Source organism: Carcharodon carcharias, chromosome 10, assembly GCF_017639515.1.
Source record: "Carcharodon carcharias isolate sCarCar2 chromosome 10, sCarCar2.pri, whole genome shotgun sequence".
NCBI classification, from domain to species: Eukaryota; Metazoa; Chordata; class Chondrichthyes; order Lamniformes; family Lamnidae; genus Carcharodon; species Carcharodon carcharias.
Genome location: NC_054476.1, coordinates 136,763,660 through 136,788,609, shown reverse-complemented (window position 1 = coordinate 136,788,609; position 24,950 = coordinate 136,763,660). Strand labels below are relative to the sequence as shown.

Here is a 24,950-nt window from a genome sequence, read left to right as displayed (position 1 = left end):
TCCACCATGTGGGACCTTACTGGCTAAGTGCCCTCTTTCTGTGCTAAAACCACTCTGTGATTCTGTGATTGTCAAAAGTCTTGCTTAAGTTGATGCAGACTACATCAAACACATGACCCTTGTTGACCTTCCTTGTTACCTCCTCAAAAAGTTCAATAAAGTTAGCCGAACATGATCTTCCCTTAACAAATCCATACAGACAACCCTTGGTTAATCCATGGGTTTCTGAGTGATGATTTATACAGTCTCTTAGAAATGTTTCCAACAGTTTGCTCACCTCCGAGGTGAGGTGACTGGCCTTTAATTGCTCAGTCCATTTCTTCCTCCCTTTTTCACAACAGCTGTCTATTAGTCTTCACGTGTAAGCTGAGGGGATAAGAAAATGATGGTGGTCAGTGCCTTTGCTATTTCCTCCCTTGCTTCCCTTAGAAGTCTGGGATATATTTATCCACTTTCAAAGAAGCAAAACCCCTTAATATTTCCTCTCTCAGAATGTTTACATCTTCCGATCTTTAACATTCCTCCTCCTTGGCTACAATGTCTACGTCAGACCCCTCTTTTGTGAAGACAGATGCAAAGTGTTCATTATGAAAGATGCCCATGTCTTCTGCCACCATATATGTTACCTTCTTGGTCTCTTACTGGCTCTACTCTTTCCTTAGTTATCCTCTGGCTGCTTATGTATTTATCAAATATCTTTGGGTTTTCCTTGATTTTACTCGCCAGTATTTTTCATGGCCTTTTTTGCTTTCCTAATTTCCTTTTAAATTTCACCCCTGCACTTTCTATACTCCTCTAGGTTTTCTGTAGTATTGAGCTCTGAGTATCTGACATAAGCTACCCTTTCCTCATACATTCTACTTTGCCTGCACTTTGACAGTCAGGGAGGGGTTGGAAGGAAGATTAGTGAGTCCCCCCCCCACCCCATTTCTTTGTGAACACATATTGTTTCTGAACCCTCTCTTCCTTGAATACCAGCTTCCACTGCTCTGAAACTGATTTATCTTCAAGTAGCTGTTTCCAGTCCACTTTTGGCAAATTACATCTCAGCTTAGTAAAACTGGTCTTTCCCTAATTTGAAACATTTACTTAAATAAAAGCAAAATACTGCGGATGCCGGATATCTGAAATAAAAACAAAAAAGTGCTGGAAAAACTCAGCAAATCTGTGGAGAAAGAAACAGAGTTAACATTTCGATCCAATATAACTCTTCTTCAGAACTGCATATTTAAATATTTATTTATATTTAAAAAATGTACATTTAAAACGTGTATATATATATATTATACATCTATCTATCTATATATTATATCTATATGCAGTATATTTTAAACAATTACTCTTGGTTTATCTTTGTTCTTTTCCACATAGAAATATAAACATAGAAACTAGGAGCAGGAATAAGCCCTTCGAGCCTGCTCTGCTGTTCAATATGATCATGGCTGATCCTCTATCTCCATGCCAAATTCCTGCTTTCTCTCCTTGATGCCCCTAATGTCCAAAAATTTATCAATTTCTTTCTTGAATATACTCAGTGTCCCGGCCTCCACAGCTTTCTGTGGTAGAGAATTCCATAGGTTGACCACCCTCTGTGTGAAGAAATTTTTCCTTATCTCAGTCCTAAATGGCCTGCCCTGAATAATGAGAATGTGGCCGCTGGATCTAGTCTCCCCAACCCCAGTGGAAACATTCTCCCTGCATCTAGTCTGTCTAGCCCTGTTAGAATTTTATATGTTTCAATCAGATCCCCTCTCATCCTTCTAAACTTCAGTGAATACAGGCCCAGTTGAACCAATCTCTCCTCATATGACAGTCCTGCCATCTCTGGTATCAGCCTAGTGAGCCTTCGCTACATGCCCTCTATGGCAAGTATATTCTTTCTTAGGTAGGGAGACCAAAACTGCACGCATTACTCCAAGGCTGTGTATAACTGCAGTTAGACATCCTTACTTCTGAACTCAAATCCTCTTGCAATGAAGGCCAACATACCACTTGCCTTCCTAATTGCTTGCTGCACCTGCCTATTTACTTCCATTGACTGGTGTACAAGGACACCCAGATCCCTTAGTAAATCCACATTTCCCAATCTATCACCATGGGGGTAATTTTCTCCCTGTCAGGCGGGCTGATTGGGGGCGGGCACAGAGCCAATCGCTGCCCGTGATCAGCTTCACGCCGCCATTTTATGTGGGCGGGCTGATTAAGGTGATGCACGACCAGCAGTGCTGAGCGCTCAGCTTTTGCGCATGTGTGTGAAAGAGCACGAAAATCTCCCTGAGGCAGATTAAGTTCATATTGAAATTTTTAAATAATGAAAGATAAAAATCATTCAGACACGAACCCTCATGTGACAGTGTCACATGAGCTGGGACATGTTTATGAATTGGTTGAAAATTTTTTATAGGTTTTATTAAACCTTCAGGAAACCTCATCCCGCCCGTGGATGAGGTTTCCTGAAAAACGCGAAGGCCGCTTGGGCTCTTCGCCTGCCCGGAAACTTTAAGGTTGGACGGGCAGTGTGGATAATTACTGTAATTGTTCTTTTAATGGCCTTACCAGGCTTTCGACAGTTCGGCAGGCACGCAGCTGCCTCTGGCGAGCGCCCGCCAAATGAAAGATCTGAATGATGCGTGATGATGTTGGGACGCACGCCCGACATTACCATGCGTCGTTTTACGTGTTGGCATGCCAGGCCCACCCCCGCTCGCCGACGTGAAAATTCTGGCCCATTTAAATAATACTCTGCCCTTCGGTTCCTTGTACCGAAGTGTGTAACTTCAAATTTATCCACGTTATACTGCATCTGCCATGTGTTTGCCCACACACACAACTTGTCTAAATCGCCCTGAAGCCTCCTTGCATCCTCCTCACAATTCACAACCCCGCCCAGTTTTGTGCCATCAGCAAACTTGGAAATATCGCCTTGGTTCCGTCACCCAAGTCATTTATATCTATGCTATATCTAACTGAACTATGACCACTACCACCAAAATGCCCTCCGACTGATACTCCTCACACCTGCTCAGCTTCATTTCCAAAAACTAAATCCAGAATTGCCTTTCTTCTTGTTAGCGTTGCTATGTAACGGCTAAAGGGGTTCTCCTGAATGTATAATAAGAATGCTGCGCCCTCTGTACCTTTCACACTGATTCTATCCCAGTTAATGTTGCAGTAGTTGAAATCCCTACTATTACTGTCTTACTGTTTCTGCTCTTCGTAGCAATTTGTCCACATATTTGCTCTTCTATCTCCCTCTGACTGTTTGAGGGTTGATAGTATACTCCCGGCAGAGTGATCGCCCTTTCTTTTTTGTTCCCTAATTCAACCCAAATGGCCTCATGTTATCACCCTTCTTGCTTATCATCCGTCCTCAACATCTGTAATTGCTTGTTTAACCAATATTGCAAACCTTCCCTTCTTTTCTATCCCCTCTCTAGCCTATCTGAAACTCCTGCAACCAAGAATGTTGAGCTGCCATTCCTGTCCTTTAAGCCATTTTTCAGTAATAACTATGATATCTTGTTTCCAAGTGTCTGTTTGTGCCTGCAGCCTATCTGTCACTAGATTTCTTCCACTGAAGTATATACCACAAATCACCAAATTACTCCTTTGTTGTCTTTTTTCTAGCCTATATTTTCTCTGCCTTCCATACTCACTTACTAATTTTCTGTCTTCCATTTCTGGCTTTGCTTCACTTCCTTCTAAGTCTTCACTTACTCCTCTGCCAAGCTAGTTTAAACCCTCTGCAACAGCCTTGCTGAGGCTCAACCTGTTCAATTTGTACAAGTCCCATCTTTCTTCCTAACAGTATTGTGGATGTAGCTACACCATGTGGACTGCAGTGGTCCAAGAAAGCAACTCATTACCACCTTCTCAAGGACAATTTAGGGATGAGCAATAAGTGCTGCTGTTGCCAGTGATGCTCATATCCCATGAAAGAATAAAATAAGAACCAGTCCCAATGCCTAGGAATCTTCCTCCTGCACTATCTCTCTAGCCATGCCTTCATCTGCATTATCTTCCTATTTCTATACTCAATAGCATATGGCACTGGGCACAATCCAGAGATGACAACCTTTGAGGTCCTGCTTTTTATTTTCTTTCCTAGATCCCTAAAATCCACCTGTGGGATCTCATCCCTCTTTCTATCTACGTTATTGGTGCTGACATGGACCATGACCTCTGGCTGTTTACCCTCCGCCCCTCAGAGTGCTCGTCTGCAGCCACTCAGTGACATTCTTGATCCTGGCACCTAAGAGACAGCCTACCATCCGAGAGTCACATTGCAGCTGCAGAAACGCTTATTAGTTCCCCTCTCCATTGAATCCCCTATCACAATTGGCTTTCTGACCTTCCTCCTTCCTCACAGCTGAGCCACCCATGCTGGCATACACATGTCTGTACTCCTGGGGGAACCATCAAGGTTCTGATGAAGGGTCATTGACCTGAAACGTAAACTCTGTTTTTCTCTCAACAAATGCTGCCTGACTCGTTGAGTATTTCCAGCATTTTCTGTTTTTATGAGCCATCACCCTCACCAGTATTCAGAACTGAATACCGGTTAGTGGACAAAATGAAATTAGGGGATTCCTGCACCACCTCTAAGGTCCTCCTTGTCTGTCTGGTGTTCACTGTCTAGCATTCCCTCACCACCTACACATCTCAAGCTGTGGAGTGACCACTGATGTGGTCATCCCAAAATTACTGATCCCTAATTGACCACTGATGTTACCTCCCAGTTGTGTGCATACACGTCATGCAACAATCATGAAGGTACCATGCAGACCTCTCAGAAGCTGTCCCCTTTAAGATACTGTGCATGGTTGGCTGCTCAAAAAATGTAAAGCCACCATGCATTCAAATTATTAGGCCCATGCACAACAAAAGAAACTTGGAGAGAACATTGGTGATCATCTCCAGAAATATGCTGTCAACATGCATCTCTGAGGCTGAGAGCTACTGCAGTGACTCCAGCAGTTGCTCAAGTATCAAAATCCTCCAGCTGACAACATTTCCTGCAACTGTGCTTGTCCAGGACACGGGAGACATCCTGAAGTTCCCACATGGCATAGGATGTGCATTCAATGAGACTGAGGTACCCTGCCAGATCTCTATTTGTTAGACAACCATCTAAACTTACCAGGAATAAATTTAAGACTTGTCCCTGACCTGACCAAAAAAAACTTAATCAGCTACTTGCCAGTCACCTCGTGCTCCCTCAACTCTAAGCTCTCTGGTTGAAGACTGTTTTCATTAAAGAAAAAAAATTACTTAATGTTTACTCACTGGACTTACTCCCCCTCGGAGCTCCTCCCTGTCCTGAGCCCCCTCTCATACTCTCTTTATACTCCTGTCATCTCTGTTCCTACTGCCTCCACTCAGGTCCAAATTCTTTCATTGCCATAGCACCTGTAAAATAAATGTTGCAAGGGGCTTTGTAGCAGGAGGTAAAAAGACAGATAAAAAGAATAAAAGAATTGGAAATGTGCCATGGTTTGGGGGATTGGGGAGAGGTTACTGAAAGCTTGATCCAAGACAATGGAATTGGAGAAAGTTTTTAAAGGAAGAGAGGGAATAGAGAAGTAGAGGGATTTAGGAAGGAGCTGCAGCAAGTTCGATTTCGGGACTTGCCTGATGGATATAAATGGTCCTATGCAACCTAGTGGGTATTTTGGATTTACAAGGGGAGTGGGGTGGCTCTGTAGTTAAGCGCCCCTGCATCTAAGCCAGAAGCTTCGTGTTCAAGGACTGCTCTAGGACTTGTTGGCCACAGAAGGAGTATCCATGGTGTGGTTCAAAATGTCAAATTAACCTACTAATTCTAACAGGATGCTCATGGCAGGTAGTAAGAGTGGGAGAGATTCCTGGTCAGCTATGCTCAATACAGGGTGGTGCTCAACAAGCCATAACCATATGTGTCTCCCTGACAGAGAGAGATGCCGACAGTCCCTCGTAGACCACGGCTAATTATGGACAGACTAGTGGGGGAGATGAGGGAGAAAACTAGTTAGTTAAGAATGGCTAGTAATGCATTATTGGGTAACTACAGTCTCCTGGAGCTTGCTGTGGGATTCAGAGAAGAATTTTCCCCAGTATTTTGTCAAAACTGGCCGGTTTCTTTTCTCTGCATTTTTGTCTCCATGAAAGTTTGCATGACTGGTGGTTAATATGCTTGTGTTTCATGCTTATGGCAGCCTTGTCATCGCTATGTCAGCTGTGGCTCAGTGAATAGCATGCTTGCCTCTGAGTCAAGCTTGTGTGTTCAAGACCTACCCCAGAAACTTAAGCACAAGAATCTAGCCTGACATTCCAGTGCATTGCTGAGGGAGTGCTGCACTGTCCAAGGTGTGACCTTTCAGATGAGGCATTAAACTGAGGTCCCATCTGCCCTCTGAGGGGGATGTAAAATAGCCCCATGACACCATTTTGTGGAAGAGCAGGGGAGTTATCCCCAGTGTCCTGGCCAATATTTATCCCTCAATCAATATCTCAAAAACAGGTTGTCTGGTTATTCTCATACTGCTGTTTGTGAAACCTTGCTGTGCCCAAATTGGCTGCCATGCTCTGTACATTATAACAGCGACCATACCTTCAACAGGTACTTCATTGGCTGTAAACTGATTTGGGATGTCCCTGTGTCTTTTATTTTCTTTACATAGTCATCTTGTTTAATTCAAACAGATTTTGTAAGGAGCAGGATAAAGAAACTCCCAATGTAAAATAGGCGGTGACAGTGAGCAAACAGGCAGTAGTTTCTGTAAATGATGTGACCAGGGGCTTGAACTTCTGCTAGTGGTGGTTTGCTCTCACCACAAGGCTGCATGCCGCAGTTGACGTCTTCACGTGTGCTCGAAAGCTGTAAATTGCTGTTCATGTGCTGCTGCTTCCCACAGGTCACATGTCAGATGAGACAGTCAGACGCTGTGATCATTCACCTTGGTTAGGGAGATGAACAGACATATTTACAACTGCAGGCAATTTGCATTTTTATAGCACCTTTAAAGTAGTAAAACACACCAAGGCACTTCACTGGAATGTTTGACAACAAACCACAGCAGCAGCTATTAGGACAAGTGACCAAAATATTGGTCAAAAAGATAGGCTTTAAGCAGCCACACAAAGGAAGAATCCACTTGTGAAGCACAATGATAAATTGAAAATTAAGTAGAACTCGTAGTAAGTACTTAACATTTTTTAAAATATGTTTTCTTAATTGCCTATCCATTGCGTTCCTCACAGCCACTTCCTTTATTCTCCTGCTGGTACTTTTTTTCTTACAGATCTGGTCAGGCGTCTTTTCATTCCTCATTTACTCTATGGCCTTGGTAACCACACATTATTTATAATGGACATGTCATTACTTGAAAGAGAGCATCTTTGACAATGCAGCACCCCTCTCTACGCTGCACACCTAGATGAAGTGCTCAAGCCCTGTAGTTGAGCTGAAATTAGGGTTGCCAACTGCAATTAAATGTATTCCTGGAGATTTCATCACATGACTTGCCCCCACGCTCAAGCCATTAGTTGGCCAACACATCCTTCCTTGTGACACACTGCCTTCCTACACCAATTGGATGAGTTTGACTGTCAGCCAAACAGCTTTTTGCCCCACTTGCAATGTATTTATATGTGGTAAAAACAAATGTTCAAGGAAAATTGAAAAAAAAAAATCTTTTTTAATGGCCTGATGATATTTCTCCAGGATTGCACATGGCAGTGTCCTGGGGATTGAACTTCAATTCCTGAAGATTCCAGGCTAATCCTGGAAGGTTGGCAATGCTAGCTGAAACTCTTGGCTTCTGGTTAAGAAACAAGAATGCCATCAATTGGGCCAATGTGACATATTTGTATAGATACTGTGTATCAGACATAATCCAGATCATGCGTACAAATAAAACTAAAATGATGAAGTAACTCATTAACTTGTTAGTTGGGGATGTCATTCTGCTTATTTTGCAATAAACTGCTGAGCCTCAGTGTGTATCCTGTACTTTCAACCCTCAGTTTTGAGAAATCTAATATCCTTAGCACAGAACATTTCGTGTGAGATAGTTGATCCTTAGATAGCTCCTCCAATTTATATTGTATTGCGTAGCCTTCGCTTACATAAAAGCAGAACTAAATCATGAGAGGACACCGCCTACATCAGTAACCAAGGCAACAGCTCATGTGCTGCATCTGGAGGCCCTTAAGTTCTGCCCTACCTAAACCTGGACTGCAAACTTGACTCTTGGATGACCATCTGAGCATGCTGTACTGTGAAGCTTCACTCCTAGACAATCCTCTCTTTATTATTTGGAGCTCAGTAATATTTTAAATCTTTCCATGTATACGCCAGTGCTTCACTCTTGTCTTAAAATAGCAGCCTTTTTAAAATAATACACGGCCACTGCAGCATGGGTTACTCCCCAGCAAGCAGGCTGTTCATGCCAGGAATGTAAATTGGAATGTAAACAAGCCAGCCTGCCACCACTGCCTCTTCAACTAAAAAAGCTGAACTTTATGGAGCTGTTGTTTCAAAGTTACTTCCTGAGGAGAGTCTGAATAATAGGTGACAGCTGACAGATTCTCCTTTCACAGCCACTTTGTTTTCCTAAACCAGCCCCCACCCTCTTCTCTGGAATCCTTCCTGAAAATCTGTAGCCTCTGCCCTCTCTCTCTTTCGGTTTTCAGTCTCTTTGAAATTCCTTCTCAAAAACCATCTCCTCATATGCACCAGAGCTCATTGTTCCTTTAGGCCTTTCCCCTCTGCTATACAAAATGCTTCAGAATATTTTCAGATTCATAAAGTGGTACAACACTGAGGGATGCCATTCAGCCCATTGACTCAGCGTCAGCTCTTTCCAAGAACAATGTTAATCCCACTCACCCACTCTTGCACCATATCCTTCACATGCTTTCTGCATTAAAATCACTACATAAATACACCTGTCCCTATGGTGTTCTCGTATAGAATGTGTGGTACAGGTGGAGTTCCGCAGTCTGAGGGGCCAACGGCATGATCACTGGCTGGGGTGGATACTTTAAATGTAGATTTTATTATTTTTTAATATGAAGCTTCTCCACGTGATTCTTGGGAAAGCAATCAGTTATTTCCCAAAGCCATTGTTGAGGTGACAATTACTCAGCTTAATAGTGATTTAACTGGTTGTTCACCTCATTGTAGTTTATGAGATTATACTATATGCAAAATGCCTTTCATTGTTACCTACATAATAATTGCATGGTCTAATTCAATCTCTGAAATTCTTTTGAAATGTTTGAGAGGACTGATGAGGTATTTTATGAATATAAGCCCTTTTTCTATTAGCAACTTGCAGTGAAAAGAACTTGCTTATTTCACCCATTAGCATCACCCTTGTGGATAGAGAAGGTGATGCAGACAAGAAATATTCAGTTCTGTTCTTCCTCTGTTTTCAGAACAGGAAGCAGTGATCCATACTGCATCGTAAGAATCGATAACGAGACAATTATCAGGTAAGGGACTGAAGTTGTTTTGTAGAATGGCTAGATGGAGAATTGCATCCTTTTTATTGTCTTTCTGTCTCCTTTGCTCTGGCAGTTTTCCTTCTCCTCCTCTTGGACCAGCATTGGTGACATGGTGGGCTATGGTTCTATGGGTATCACTTGTGGGCGACATACTGTGTGTTTTAGCCTAGATATCAGTGGTGGGTTACTGGGACTAGGGAGAGCTCATCATATCTGAGGCCAATACAGTCTCTACCAGGGTGACCAAATCTCACAGAGAAAATGAAGGGACACTTTGACATAGGAGTACGTCCGAGTGGGGAGGGGTGGGAGTTGGGGGTTGGTAGGTTGAGTTTGCTGTGAGAGCAAGGGGATGGCTGCCTGAGCTGTGAGAGTGGGAAACAGGAGGAGAGCGGGTACCGCGCAGGCACAAAATTTAAAGGTACAAATTATGGGACAGACAGCTTCCCATCAGCCTGCAGCTCAGGACATAGGACAATGCCCTCATAGACGGGACAGTTTTCTAAAATCTGAGATAGTTAGTCAACCCAGTCTCCACGCAACATCCATACAGAGGCACTTCCAGCTGGCACCCTGGGCAACGATTAGTGGCAAGACTCTTGGCGGATTTTTCTCACTTCACCGCCAACCCCCCCCCCTTCCCTAACCCAGGGGCACTGGCGGTACCTGTTGCTGCCCCTATTGTCTGATACTGCCCTGCCCTTGTCATTGCCCCTGCATTATACAGAGTTTTAATGGAACCTGGGATTAGGTACTCACTGTAAAGGGTTAACATCAGAAGCACATGATGCTGGTGTAATGATGATGTAACACCACATGATTGAGTAACAGACATCTAGAGGGAGATGTTCCAACTTCGTGCATAACATGTAGGTCCCAATATGTACATAATAGCTGTATATAAAGAGTATTAGTTTTAACAAACTATAGTCTTGAGCAACTTACTTTGGGGGAATAGGCAAACCCCAAAGAACCTCGTCCAGACCCCAACTGCAAAACAAAACACACTGTCTTAAACAGCTGATCAATCGTCATGTTTCATTTATTAGATCTTGATAGTCTTTTGCAACAATGTATGTTAGGAACTCAAATAAACATAAAAGAAGGCTCATGTAATTTGTAATCATTGCTGAAGCGTAGATTACAGCCTTGAACCTTTCCTTTGCTTGGCGTTATTGTTTATGTTATTTGATTCCAATCTGATTTGTATAAAAGAAAAGCTCAGAGCCGCCCTGGGCTGTGTGTTTACATAGTGTGAGCACAATCTGCCTGTAATACAAACTGGAAGGCGAGATGTCTCTTGCTGAATTTACTGACATTCCCCTTTGAACTATGGTGAAATCTGTAAATTACGGACACCCATGGAAATGGCATCAATGGTCCTTTTTTTTTAACAGGTGTCCTTATTTTCAAAATGGTCGTTTTATGTGCGATAGAAATGCTCCCAAAAATTTTGAAGAACCAGCTGAGATAATGATCAGCATCTGAAAAGCTGCAGCAGTGCTAAGAATTAAGTTTGGAAACCAATGTAACAACAAAACTGATGTTACAAGCACAGTGCCTGTTCGAAACAACGCTCTCAGACAAATGTATTTTTTTATTCATTCGTGGGTTGTGGGCTTCGCTGGCTGGGCCAGCATTTATTGCCCATCCCTAACTGCCCTTGAGAAGGTGGTGATGAGCTGTCTTCTTGAACTGCTGCAGTCTATGTGGTGTAGGTACACCCACAGTGCTGTTAGGAAGGGAGTTCCAGGATTTTGACCCAGCGACAGTGAAGGAACGGTGATATATTTCCAAGTCAGGATGGTGAGTGACTTGGAGGGGAGATTCCAGGTGGTGGTGTTCTTATCTATGTGCTGCCCTTGTTCTTCTCGATGGTGATGGTCTTGGGCTTGGTAGGTGCTGTTGAAGGGATCTTGGTGAGTTCCTGCAGTGCATCTTGTAGATGGTACACACAGTTGCTACTGTGCGTTGGTGGTGAAGGGAGTGAATGTTTGTGGGTATGGTGCCAATCAAGTAGGCTGGATTGTCCTGGATGGTGTCAAGTTTCTTGAGTTTTGTGGGAACTGCACTCATCCAGGCAAGTGAAGAGTATTCCATTACACTCCTGACTTGTGCCTTGTAGATGGTGGACAGGCTTTGGGGAGTCAGGAGGTGAGTTACTTGTCACAGGATTCCTAGCCCCTGACCTGCTCTTGTAGCCACAGTATTTATATGGCTAGTCCAGTTCAGTTTCTGGTCAATGGTAACCCTCAGGATGTTGATAGTGGGGGATTCAGTGATGGTAATGCCATTGATGGTTGGATTCTCTCTTGTTGGAGATGGTCATTGCCTGACACTTGTGTGGCACGAATGTTACTTGCCACTTGTCAGCCCAAGCCTGGATATTGTCCAGGTCTTGTTGCATTTGGAGATGGACTGCATCAGAATCTGAGGAGTCACTAATGGTGCTGAACATTGTGCAATCATCAGCGAACATCCCCACTTCTGACCTTATGATGGAAGGAAGATCATTGATGAAGCAGCTGAAGATTGTTGGGCCAAAGACACTACCTTGAGGAACTCTTGCAGCGATGTCCTGGAGCTGAGATGACTGAATTCCAACAACCACAACCATCTTCCTTTGTGCTAGGTATGACTCCAACCAACGGAGAGTCTCCCCCGATTCCCATTGACTCCAGTTTTGCTGCCACACTCGGTCAAATATGGCCTTGATGTCAAGGGCAGTCACTCTCACCTCACCTTGGGAGTTCAGCTCTTTCATTCATGTTTGAACCAAGGCTGTAATGAGGTTAGGAGCTGAGTGGCCCTGGCGGAACCCAAACTGGGCGTCAGTGAGCAGGTTATTGCTAAACAAGTACCGCTTGATAGCACTATTAATGACCCCCTTCCATTACGTTACTGACGATGGAGAGTAGACTGATGGGGCTGTGATTGGCTGGGTTGGATTTGTCCTGCTTTTTGTGTACAGGACATAACCTGGGAAATTTTCCACATAGCCAGGTAGATGCCAGTGTTGTAGCTGTACTGGAAAAGCTTGGTTAGGGGTATGGCAAGTTCTGGAGCAAAAGGCTTCAGTACTTTTGTGGGAATATTGTCCCCTTAGCCTTTGCACTATCCAATCCCTTCAGCCGTTTCTTGATATCATGTGGAATGATTTGAATTGGCTGAAGACTAGCATCTGTGATGCTGGGGACCTCCAGAGGAGGCTGAGATGAGTCATCCACTCGGCACTTCTGGCTGAAGATTATAGCAAATGCTTCAGCCTTATCTTTTGCACTGATGTGCTGGGCTCACCCATCATTGAGGATGGGGATATTTGTGAAGCCGTCTCCTCCAGTGAGTTGTTTAATTGTCCACCACCATTCACGACTGGATGTGGCAGGACTGCAGAGCTTGGATCTGATCTGTTGGTTGCAGGATCGCTTTGATCTGTCTATCACTTACTGCTTATGTTGTTTGGTATGCAAGTAGTCCTGTGTTACAGCTTCACCAGGTTGACATCTCATTTTTAGGTATGCTTGGTGCTGCTACTGGCATGCCCACCTGCACTCTTCATTGAACCAAGGTTGATCCCCTGGTTTGATGGTAATGGTAAAGTGAGAAATATGCCGGTTCATGAAGTTACAGAGTATAACTCTGCTGCTGCTGATGGCCCACGGTGCCTCATGGATGCCCAGTCTTGAGTTGCTAGATTTGTTCAAAATCTATCCATTTAACATGGTGATAGTGCCACACAACATGATGGAGGGTATCCTCAATGTGAAGGCGGGACTTCATCTCCACAATGACTGTGCAGTGGTCACTCCTACGGTTGCTGTCATGGACAGATGCATCTGCGGCAGGCAGGTTGGTGAGGATGAGGTCAAGTATGTTTTTCCGTTTTGTTGGTTCCCTCTCCACCTGCCACAGACCCAGTCTAGCAGCTATGTCATTTAGGACTTGGCCAGCTCGGCCCATGTGGGATCTGGTATTTGCACCTCTTCTGGATCCATGTAGGGTCAGGATTATGTGCATCCATTGTTTAGGGTCCATGTGGGACCAGATGCTTGGACATGCATTGTTAACAAGGTTGCATTTGGAAGCAGGGACAGCAGCTGCATGGTGGCAGGGGAGTGGTGCAGTGGGGGTAATTCAAACCCCGATACCGACATGGGGAAAAACGGAAGCCAGTTACAATCTATAAGGTGTCACCATTTTCAGATTCAGATGCAGTACATACTTTGAGCATCTCGAAGTCCAGCTTTGTCATGTGTTTGAAAGTGTAAAAGAGCTTGGTGTAGTGAAGGCTGTATTAGTTCATAATTTGAGACTGGCAGTGGTTGCAGAGTGCCTCTTGTATATGTTGCAATGTAAGTGATGTGGGACTGTCATTTTTTTACATATGTCTGTTTTTGACTGTGTCCATTATAGTGGTTTCACTTGCACAGTAATTCTGTTTGGGAGGAATGGTATACAATACAGAGGGAATCAAGAACATGTAGAATATAGAACATGATGGACAATCCATTTTCAGTGTGCTGTAGTAGTGGTTCGTGACTTGGAGTCCCAACTGAACTGGGTTAATAATTGTGACCTTTATTTATTTGTTCATGGGATGTGGTCGCTGTTGGCAAGGCCAATATTTAGTGTCCATCATCTTATTGCCCTTGAGAAGGTGGTGGTGAGCTGATACCTTGAACCCTACAGTCCATGTGGTGTAGGTACACCCACAGTGCTGTTAGGGAGTTCCAGCGACAGTGAAGGAATGGTGACATAGTTCCAAATCAGGATGCTGTGTGATTTTCAGGATAACTTGGAGGTGGTGGTGTTCTCATGTGTTTGCTACCCTGTTCTTCTAGTTTCAAGAGCTCACAGGTTTGAAAGGTGCTGCCAAAGAAGCCTTGGCACATTGTTGCAGTGTATCTTGTAGATGGTACACACTGCTGCTACAGTGTAGCGGTGATGGAAGGAGTGAATGTTTGAGCTGAAGGTTGGGGTGCCAACGAAACAGGCTGCTTTGTCCTGGATGGTGTGGAGTTTCTTGAATGTTGTTGGAGCTGCACCCATCCAGGCAAGTTGAGAGTATCCCCTCACACTCCTGACATATGCCTTGTTGTGGTGGAAAAGCTTTGAGGATGAGGCACTCATGGCAGCCTCTTGACTTGCTCTTGTAACTACAATATTTAAATTTAAAGCTTCTGGTCAATGGTAATCTCCAGGATGTTGATGGTGGAAAATTCGGTGATGGTAATGGCAATGAATGTCGAGGGGAGGTGATTAGTTTCTGTCTTGCTGGAGATGGTCAGCACTTCCTTGATTTTGTGCAGAACTGGGACTTGAATTCAGAGGTGAGCGCGCGAGACTGAGCCAGAGCTGACACTTTCATTTATTTATTTAATCACCCAAAGTCAATTTTTCTGCACCACTTAGTCCATCTGTTATAGTTTTATTGGATCATGTGCACATGTGCTGGGGAAATTGAAGCTAACTGAGACGGTTTGAGTGGACCCAACTGGAACTTTCACAGGATGAATTTTGAAGTGATGCATCACTTACACTGCAACTGGTCTTGCAAAAGAAATAAATACAGAAACACTTGTCATGGGATCAAGCCTACCACTCACAACCTTCTGGAAGTGATGCTGTGAAGGAATATCTGACATGGCAGTGAATCCTCAGTGACTCATCTCTGGGAGCCCACCTAACCTAAGTATGCTGAGGAACTGCATTCTATCGGTTCATGTTCAGCTCAGACACTACTGGGAGCAAATATCATTCCCTCTCATTGAAAATCTGTTGCCTCTAACATTTGTGAAATGCACGTCACTGGTTGTAAAGTCACAGGCATTGAGTGCATGACGTATTGTGAAAATGTGCCCCTGGTGTGTGAGTGATTTGGATGCTGTGTGGTAGCTTACAGAATCATTTGCAGACTCTGAATGTGCCACAGGGATGGCATGATGAACAAACCGATTAGATTCAATGAGGCAGCTTTTCATCTCCAGTGGAAGTATGCACCTACAGAATGGTTGTTGGTGACTTAAATGGCTGACCTTTTAATCCATTTCTGCATCTCCTCAAACTGCTATTTGATACAGGCAATCATCTGTTTCAAATTGGGTTTATTGTCTTTCACAGAAAAAAACGAGAAATGTTCTGCAAATGTACTAGATGAGAGAATGATATAATTTCCCAGACACACACCAGTATTCCACTGGAGAATGGATAATCTCCACAGAACATCACCTGTATTCTACTGGATAATAACTACTCTCCACAGACACAGGCCTGTATTCTACCAGAGAATAGTTACTCTCTACAGAGACATACCTGAATTCTACTGGAAGTTAGTTACTCTCTACAGACACACACCTGTGTTCTGCTGGAGATTAGTTACTTTTGCCAGGCACACATCTATATTTTACTGGAGAATAGTTACTCCCTACAGATGCACACCTGTATTCTACAGGAGAAAAGTTACTCCCCATAGAAACACACCTGTATTCTACTGGACAATAGTTTCTACAGACACATAGCTGTATTCTACTGGAGAATAGTTCCTCTTGCCAGACACGCACCTGTATTCTACTGGAGAATGGTTACATGGTTACTCTCTACAGATACACACCTGAATTCTACTGGAGAATAGTTACTCTCCACAGACATAAAGTGTACACTCATGGAGAATAGTTACTCTCTACAGAGACTCACCTGTATTTTACTGAAGAATAGTTACTTTCTGCAGACACACACCAGTTTCTATTGGAAAATAGTTACACTCCACAGACACACAACTGTATTCTACTGGAGATTAGTTACTCTCGCCAGACACACATCTGTATTCTAATGGAGAATAGTTACTCCCTACAGATACACATCTGTAGCCTATAGGAGAATAGATACTCTTGCCAGGCATACATCTTTATTCTACCGGAGAACAGTTAGTATACACAGACACAAATGTGTTTTCTACTGGAGAATAGTTACTCTTGCCAGATATAAACCTGCATTCTACTGGAGAATACTTACTTTCTTCAAACACACACCTGTACTCTATTGGAGAGTAGTTCCCCTCATCAGATATAAGTGTGTATTCTACTGGAGAATAGTTACTCTATAGAAACACATCTATATTCTACTGGAGAATAGATCACCAGACACACATCTGCATTCTACTGGAGAATAGTTATTCTCCATAGGCACACACCTCTAATCTATTGAAGAATAGTTACTCCTTATAGACACAGACCTGTATTCTCCTGGACTATGGGTACTCCCTAGAGATAGACACTTGTATTCTACTGGAGAATATCTACTCTCCACAGACACACACTTGTATTCTACTGGAGGATAGTTACTCTCACCAGACACACATCTGTTTTCTACTGCAGAATAATTACTCTCTACAGACATTCCTGTACCCTACTGGAGCATAGTTATTCTTACCTGATACAGAACTGTTTTTTACTGGAGAATATTTACTCCAAAGAGACAAACACCTGTACTCTACTGGAGAATAGTTACTCTCTACAGCGACACACCTGGACAATACTTGCCCTCTACAGATACATCTGTATTCTACTGAAGAATAGTTACTCCTTACAGACACACACCTGTACTCTACTGGAGAATAGTTGCTCTCTACAGACACACACCTATATTCTGCTGGAGAATGGTTATTCTCTACAGAGACACATCTATATTCTGCTGGACAATAGTTGCTCTCTACAGACACACACCTGTATTCTACTGGAGAATAGTTACTCCCTACAGACACATACCTGAATTCTATTGGAGAATAGTTACTCTCAACAGACATAAATGTGTGTGCTCACGGAGAATATTTACTCTTTACAGAGACACATCTGTATTTTACTGGAGAATAGTTACTTTCTACAGACACACACCAGTTTCTACTGGAAAATAGTTACTCTTGCCAGACACACATTTGTATTCTACTGGGGAATAGGTACTCTCCACAGACACAAATGTATATCCTACTAGAGAACAATTACTCTCGGCAGATACAAACCTCTATTCTACTGGAGAATAGTTACTCTCCTCAGACACAAATGTGTATTCTACTGGAGAATAATTACTCTTGCCAGACAAACACCTGTATTCTCCTTAATTCCTCTCTATAGGCACATACCTATATTCTATTGGAGAATAATTACTTACTATAGCCACACACCTGTATCCTATTGGAGAGTATTCCCCACACCAGATATAAATGTGTATTCTACTGGAGCATAGTTACTCTCAACAGATAGACACCTAAATTCTATTGGAGAATAGTTACTCCATAAAGACACATGCCTATACTCTACTGGAGAATTGACACTCTCTATAGACACACACCTGTATTCTACTGGAGAATAGTTACTCCCTACAGATGCACAGCTGTATTCTACTGGAGAATGGTTACTCTCTACAGACACATACCTTTCTGTATGGGAGAATAGTATCACTTCCCAGACACACATTCACCCTTTGACTGATCTTACACTCTCACTCAGCCTGATTTCATGCACTCACTCATTAAGGCTGGTCACATAATACTGCAGCCACTTAATCTTTTCTTAAAGTGAGGGATCATAATGTGTGAGACTAAATTCCTAAATCAAACATTGTGGCATTGTATAATTTGAAAATCGCACATCACATCTTCCAAACATTTGAAGAGCGAGCCAAACTTGCAGTGTTGGCACTATATGAATCTCCTTCATCTCACTCAGATTTCAATATGTACGCCATTTCAAAACACTTATTGCTGCAAATAGATTGGAAGCTGCAATTTTAACTTGTGCTGAAATGGGAAGTAGGATTCGCAAACTATCATGACCTAAACTTTCACAATAGTGTTTGTGCTCTGAATTTAGCACTCTGACCAGTAAATAAACATGGCCCAAACTGTGTGTCTTCTAAAAGATTCTTTGTGCACCGTGTCCCCCTAAAATAGGGTCATCGTTCTGTTCAGCTCAAAACAGCAAATGTTGTGGCTGTGGACCCAAGTTAGTATTTCTTCCCCTGCAGTCGCTGATTTTAGTTTCATGGCTGTGGGCTGAATTTTCCCAGCCTTCTGTAGATGGCTTGGGAGACGTGAGAGCTGTCGATACGGCAGGGGAAGGTGTCCCGAGGGGAGTCCAATGTCTTCCTGTCATCATGGCATAGTGCCAGCAGTGGGAACATTACTAGCCCGGCTGCCCACTCATGGCAAATTGAGCCACTTAAGGGCTCAATTAAGGGCCACTTCCTGTCCCCCTGTCAGGAGGGTCCACTGCCATGTGAGGAGATCATCAGGTAAATAAACCCAGGTGACCCCCCCCCCAGTGGGTTTCTGGGAAGGGTGGGGGTTCTCCTTGATGGATGGTCCAGGATGAGGCCGCCTGGTGGTACAGGGCACCCCCATGCCTAACTCACTGCTGGTGCACCACAGCACCCACCCCCACCCAGTCACTGGAGCCTGCCTCATCCCGGCATCCCCAGAAAAATTCATCAGTGTCAGATGCCTTGACATAGAGCGGCCCTCACCCTCATGCTGCAGCCTCGGCCGTGGCCACTGCTAATGGTGGCACTGCCAAGGCTGCTGAGCTTTTGAACTACTGAATGGACTGGCAGCTCTAGGAGTGGTGGGGGTGGGTTGGGGGGGTTGGGGGGGGGAGGTTGGTGGTTGGGGGCAGGTCACCAGCCTCAATTGGCTGCTGCTGACCAAAATGCCACCCCGGGGTCTTACTACCCCTCCCCCCGCCCCTGGAACTGGACTGATTCCTGCTTTCGGCCCTGGCAGTGGGACTTCAGTCTCCTCAGAAAAATTCAGCCTGATACTTTCAGGGAGAGTCCCTGAGGACTAGGCAGATTACACAGCATTGACCCCCAACACAACAGTTCTCAAATAGTACTTTGATTGACAAACCGCTCTGTTCGGTTAAATGCCAGATGGAGAAGGCAAACCTGAACTTTTCATTTAACAACGTGGTGCCTAACCTGTGCACAGAAAGTCATCATGTATGCAGTTATTTATCACATTTCACTGGGAATTTGTCTCAGGAATAATACAATGGTGTTGGAGAAGAATGGGGCTAGGGGAAGGTTTTGGAGTGAAGTGAATAGCCTGGTGCCTGGAAGTATGAGGTGGAGCTGGGAGCATGAGGGAGAAGCGCAATGTGATATTTGAGGAGGAACTGGGATGAGGGGAAAGTACAGCTTGAGAGCTGGTACCTAAGACTGTTTGGGGAAGAAAGTTTCTGTTGGTGCTTGGAGATGCTGCAGTATCAGGACAGCTGGATCCTTGGTACAATTGCAAAAGGCCTGGAGACAATCACAAGATTGGCCCATTACAGCATCATTGCTGTTTAATGCTTTGGATTCTGGCCTTCACCACTTCCCCTAATAAAATGTCAGGCTATGCTTCTCCTAATGCTCTCCGCCTCTTGACCACATGTCCTGATGTATCCAAAAATAGTGTTTCCTGTTTATGCCTTTGTACTTACGAAGTACCTTATACCCCAATAAAGTCCACTATGAGTTGCTTTTATGTCTTAGACTGAAGAGCCCTTGTTCCTCAGTTTGCTCCTGAGGACTCTTCACACTGACCTTGGAGGTCTCTTTGCTTTTAAAGCCTGGAAGGCTGCATTGTCATGGCGATCGGTCTAACCTGTACCCAACTTTGGCATGTTTTCTGAGAATTTGAACTCTGCTAATTTGGCACCAGAATCCACTATCCTACTTGTTTTTGACTGTTATCTGAGTTAAATGAGGATTTAATTTTGTTCACAGAGATAAAAACAAAAAAACTGTGGATGCTGGAAATCCAAAACAAAAACAGAATTACCTGGAAAAACTCAGCAAGTCTGGCAGCATCGGCGGAGAAGAAAAGGGTTGACGTTTCGAGTCCTCATGACCCTTCGACAGAACTTGAGTGAGTCCAAGAAAGGGGTGAAATATAAGCTGGTTTTGGGGGGTGGGGGGGGGGGGTTTGGGTGGGGGGAGAGAGAGAGGTGGAGGGGGTTGGTGTGGTTGTAGGGACAAACAAGCAGACTGCTTGTTTGTCCCTACAACCACACCAACCCCCTCCACTTCTCTCTCTCCCCCCACCCAAACACCCCCCACCCCCCAAAACCAGCTTATATGCTTGTTTGTCCCTACAACCACACCAACCCCCTCCACCTCTCTCTCTCTCCCCCCACCCAAACCCTCCCCTCCCAAACCAGCTTATATTTCACCCCTTTCTTAGACTCACTCAAGTTCTGTCGAAGGGTCATGAGGACTCGAAACGTCAACTCTTTTCTTCTCCGCCGATGCTGCCAGACCTGAGTTTTTCCAGGTAATTCTGTTTTTGACTTAATTTTGTTCCATTTTTCAACACCCATCTCAACTCGCTCTCACCTTGTCACCAGCACAAAATAAAACAGCCTTTAAAAAACACAGACAGCGTGAAAGAAGTTATTCTATCCTGATGCCACATTGGTCAACCCAATGATTGGCTGAGCTCAGTTCAGTTCCCAGTCTGTTCTTAGTTAGCTGATCAAGCTGCCAATGCTCAGGATCCAGACTGACACTTAATTTTATGAGGAACTGAAGGGCACCAGGTAATTAGGGATTCAAACCCCTGGCAGAGAACACAAAAACACAAGAAATATGAGCAGGAGTAGACCACATGGCCTGTCGATCTTCTTCACCATTCAACACGATCATGGCTGATCTTGGGCTTCAACTCCATTTTCCCCCCCTGCTCCCCATATCCCTTGATTCCCTGAGACCAAAAATCTGTCTATCCCAGCCTTAAATGTATTCAATGATGGAGCATCCACAACCCCCTGGAGTAGAGAATTCCAAAGATTTGCAACCCTTTGAGTGAAGTAATTTCTCCTCATCTTGTTCCTAAATGATCAGCTCCTTATCCTGAGACTCTGTCCCCCATGTTTTAGATTCCCCAACCAGCAGAAACAATGTCTTAGCGTCCACTCTATCAAGCCCCTTCAGAATTTTGTAGGTTTAAATGAGATTGCTTCTCATTCTTCTAAACTCCAGAGAATATAATCCCAATTTACTCAGCCTCTGCTCATAGGACAAACCCCTCATCCCAGGGACTAATTTAGTGCCTTCATTGTACTGCCTCCAATGCGAGTATATCCTTTCTTAAATGTGAAAACTAAAACTTAACATAGCCTTCCAGAAGCAGTCTCACCAAAACCTTGTACAATTGTAGCAAGACTTCTTTATTCCTGAACTCCACTCCCTTTGCAATAAAGGCCAACATGCCTTCCTACCTGCCTACCATACCTACATGCTAACTTTCTGTGTTCCTTGTACAAGTACACTCAAATCTCTTTGATCATCAACACTTAAAAGTTTCTCACCATTTAAAAAATACTTTGCTTTTCTATTTCTTATGACCAAAATGATTAACTTCACACTTCCCTATATTATACTGCATCGGCCATCTTGTTGCCCACTCACTTAACCTGTCTATACCTCTTCACAGCCTTTCCGTGTCTTCCCCACAGCTTATCTTTCTACCTAGCTTTATATCATCAGCAATCTTAGATATATTACTCTTCGTCTCTTCATCTAAGTCATTAATATAGATTGTAAATAATTGAGCATTGCTCCTTGCAGCAGTCTGCTATTCAGTGCCTGCCAACTTGAAAGCGCTCATTTATGCCCGCTCCCTGCTTCTTGTCCGTTAACCTCTATCCATACTAATATGTTATTCCCAACTCCATGAGCCCTTATTTTGCATATTAGCCTATTGTGTGGCAACTTATTGAATGTCTTTTGGAAATGCAGGTATACTGAATCTACTGGATCCCCTTTATTTACCACACTAATTACATCCTCAAAAAAACTCCAGTAAATTTGTCATAAAGGATTTTCCTTTAGTAAACCATTTTGCTTTGTTCTAATCATACAGTGCTTTTTTTGAGTGCATAGTTAAGACTTCCTTAATAATAGATTCCTGCATTTTCCCAACAACTGATCCTAGGCTAACCGGCCTGTAGTTCATTGTTTTCTCTCTCCCTCCTTTCTTGAAAAGCCGTGTAACATTTGGCAACACTACTCTGACGGGACCACTCTCAAATCTAAGGAATATTGGAAAATCATAGCTAGTGCATCCACTATCTCTGCAGCTATCATTTTTAGAACTCTAGGGTGTTGGCCAACAGGTCCTGGGTATTTGTCAGATTTTAGTCTCTTGTGTTTCTCCAATACTTTTTCTCTGCTGATATTAATTTCCTTAATTCCTTCACACTTTCTGGCTCCTAAGCTACTGTCAGTTTCTGGTATGAAACTTGTACTGTGAGGACAGCCACAAAATATGTTCAATGCCTCTGCCATTTCCTCATTCCCCATGATAATTTCTCCTGTCTCAGTGCCTAAGGGACCAACGCTTACTTTAGCTATTCTTTTCCTTTTTACATACAATAAAAGCACATACATATTTTTATATTCCTGGCTTTTTATCAGCTTTATGGTGGCCCTTTGCTGTTTTCTTAAACACTCCCAGCCCTCAGTCTTATTATTTTCTGTTGCATCATTGTAAGCGTCTTCTTTCTATCTAATACTATCCTTACTAGTACTGACTTCCTGAGTGAGCTACAGATGGGTCTTTCTTGCTGAGTTTTTGTTTTTCAAAGGAATGTATTTTTGTTGAACATTTTGAATTATTTCTTTAAATGTCTCCCACTGTTCATTTAAGGTCATACGTTTTAGTTTATTTCCCTAATTAACCATAGTCAGTTCTCCCATCATGCCTATGTAGTTGGCTTTGTTTTAGTTTAAGATTCTTGTTGTGATTGGAGAAGGTCACTTTCAAACTTGACATGGAATTCAATGATCTTATGATCACTCTTTCCCAGTGGATCTTTTACTGTGACATTACTAATTTGCCCTGCTCCACTACACAATGCTAGATCTAAGGTAGCTTTATCCTTAGTCAGTTCCATAATGTATTGCTTCAAAAAACTGTCACAAAAATATTTTACAAACTTATCTTTGAGACCACTCTTGGCAATTTGATTGTCCCAGTCTATATGAAGATTAAAGCCCCTTACAGTTTAGGGGAAATTGGGGGAACCAAGGAAAAGGAAAGAGCTGCAGAGGCCTTACTGTATTAGGCAGTAGGCAGAGCCATATGCCAAAGAGTGAGCAGAGCCTTGAGGTTTGGAATGGCAGACTTTTGTAAACAGAATTCATACAACATTTTTTCCACAGAACTGCAACAATATGGAAGACACTGTCTCCGTTCTGGGGAGAAGAGTACAATGTCCATCTTCCCAGTACCTTTCACTCCATTTCCTTTTACGTGATGGATGAGGACGCAATCAGGTAATTTTAATATCAATTTCCAACTTAATGCTGATTCTTGCAATCTCAAATATCGAAGCACAATCTTTAAACAGCTGTGGCCTCACTAACTATCAATCCTTTTCATTTACGTTTAGCCGTGATGATGTCATTGGGAAAGTTACTATAGCTAAGGACATTCTTACTGCTAACCCAAAAGGTAAGCACATTTTAGATATAACTGCATACTTGTGGATTGCTGCTTCCTCTACTTTGAAGAAGCATTTGTTACAGTTTACTGAGTATTAACCCAACATGGGGCACATCAGTAAAGAGTGTAACAGTATGTACTGGAAATAAAACCACAACACGGAATGGCGAAGGTTTGGGCCTCATTTCCTGAGAATAACCACCACTTATACTGTTGTTCAGTTTTCTGCATTGTGTGCATGCGTGCGTGTGTTTGTGTGCGTGCATGCGTGTGTGAGGGGTGTGTGGATATGTGTGTATGTGTCCCTCTCTCTTTGTTTGTGCCTCTCTCTGTTTGTCTGCCTGTCTGCATGTCCTTCTTCCATGTTTCATTTGTATCTCTTGCCGTGTTTGTCTCTCTCTCTCTCTGACTGCGTATGTATGTGTGTCTGTCAGTTCATGTGTGTCTTAATATTGCTGATAGTGCAATAGTGTAGTGCAGGAATATGTAACGTGCTTGCATGACATTCAGCCATGTGGAGTGATAGCCAAACAATAAGATACAGCTTGTGCTAAATAACAGACAGCAGAACATCATATAAATACATTAACCATTAGTATACTATTATCACCAATATTTATTTCAGGGATATTGGCTCTTTTCCTCTTTTCACTGTGTTTTCTTTCTTTACCTTACATTATTTATTGCTATTTTCTTCCCATTATGTGACTCTATTCTTCAGTTTTGTGTTTTGTTTTCTGGGGACTGATAAGATGCGAGTAAAATATTATGGGCAAATTGTGTTTAACGGACTTAAGTTTTTTGAGGAGATGACAAAGAGGGTTAATGAGCATAATGCAGTTGATGCGGTGTACATGGCAAAAGGAATTCGATGATGTGCCACGTAATAGGTTTGGCAGCAGAGTTGGAACCCATGGAATAAAAAGGACAGCAGCAACAGCATGGAAACAAAATTGGCTGAGTGACGGGAAACAGAGAG

The 24,950-nt window shown here is 43.2% G+C and overlaps 1 protein-coding gene across 1 annotated transcript in view; it reads left to right on the top strand.

Moving 5' to 3' along the window:
• The window catches only part of rasa4 (RAS p21 protein activator 4), a 338,871-nt gene that overhangs the window by 4,432 nt on the left and 309,489 nt on the right, over positions 1–24,950 (top strand). Inside the window, exons 2-4 of the mRNA XM_041198466.1 lie at positions 9,421–9,477; positions 23,689–23,802; positions 23,919–23,980. Coding sequence (XP_041054400.1) covers positions 9,421–9,477; positions 23,689–23,802; positions 23,919–23,980 — 233 coding nt within the window. The remainder of the gene's footprint in view (positions 1–9,420; positions 9,478–23,688; positions 23,803–23,918; positions 23,981–24,950) is intronic.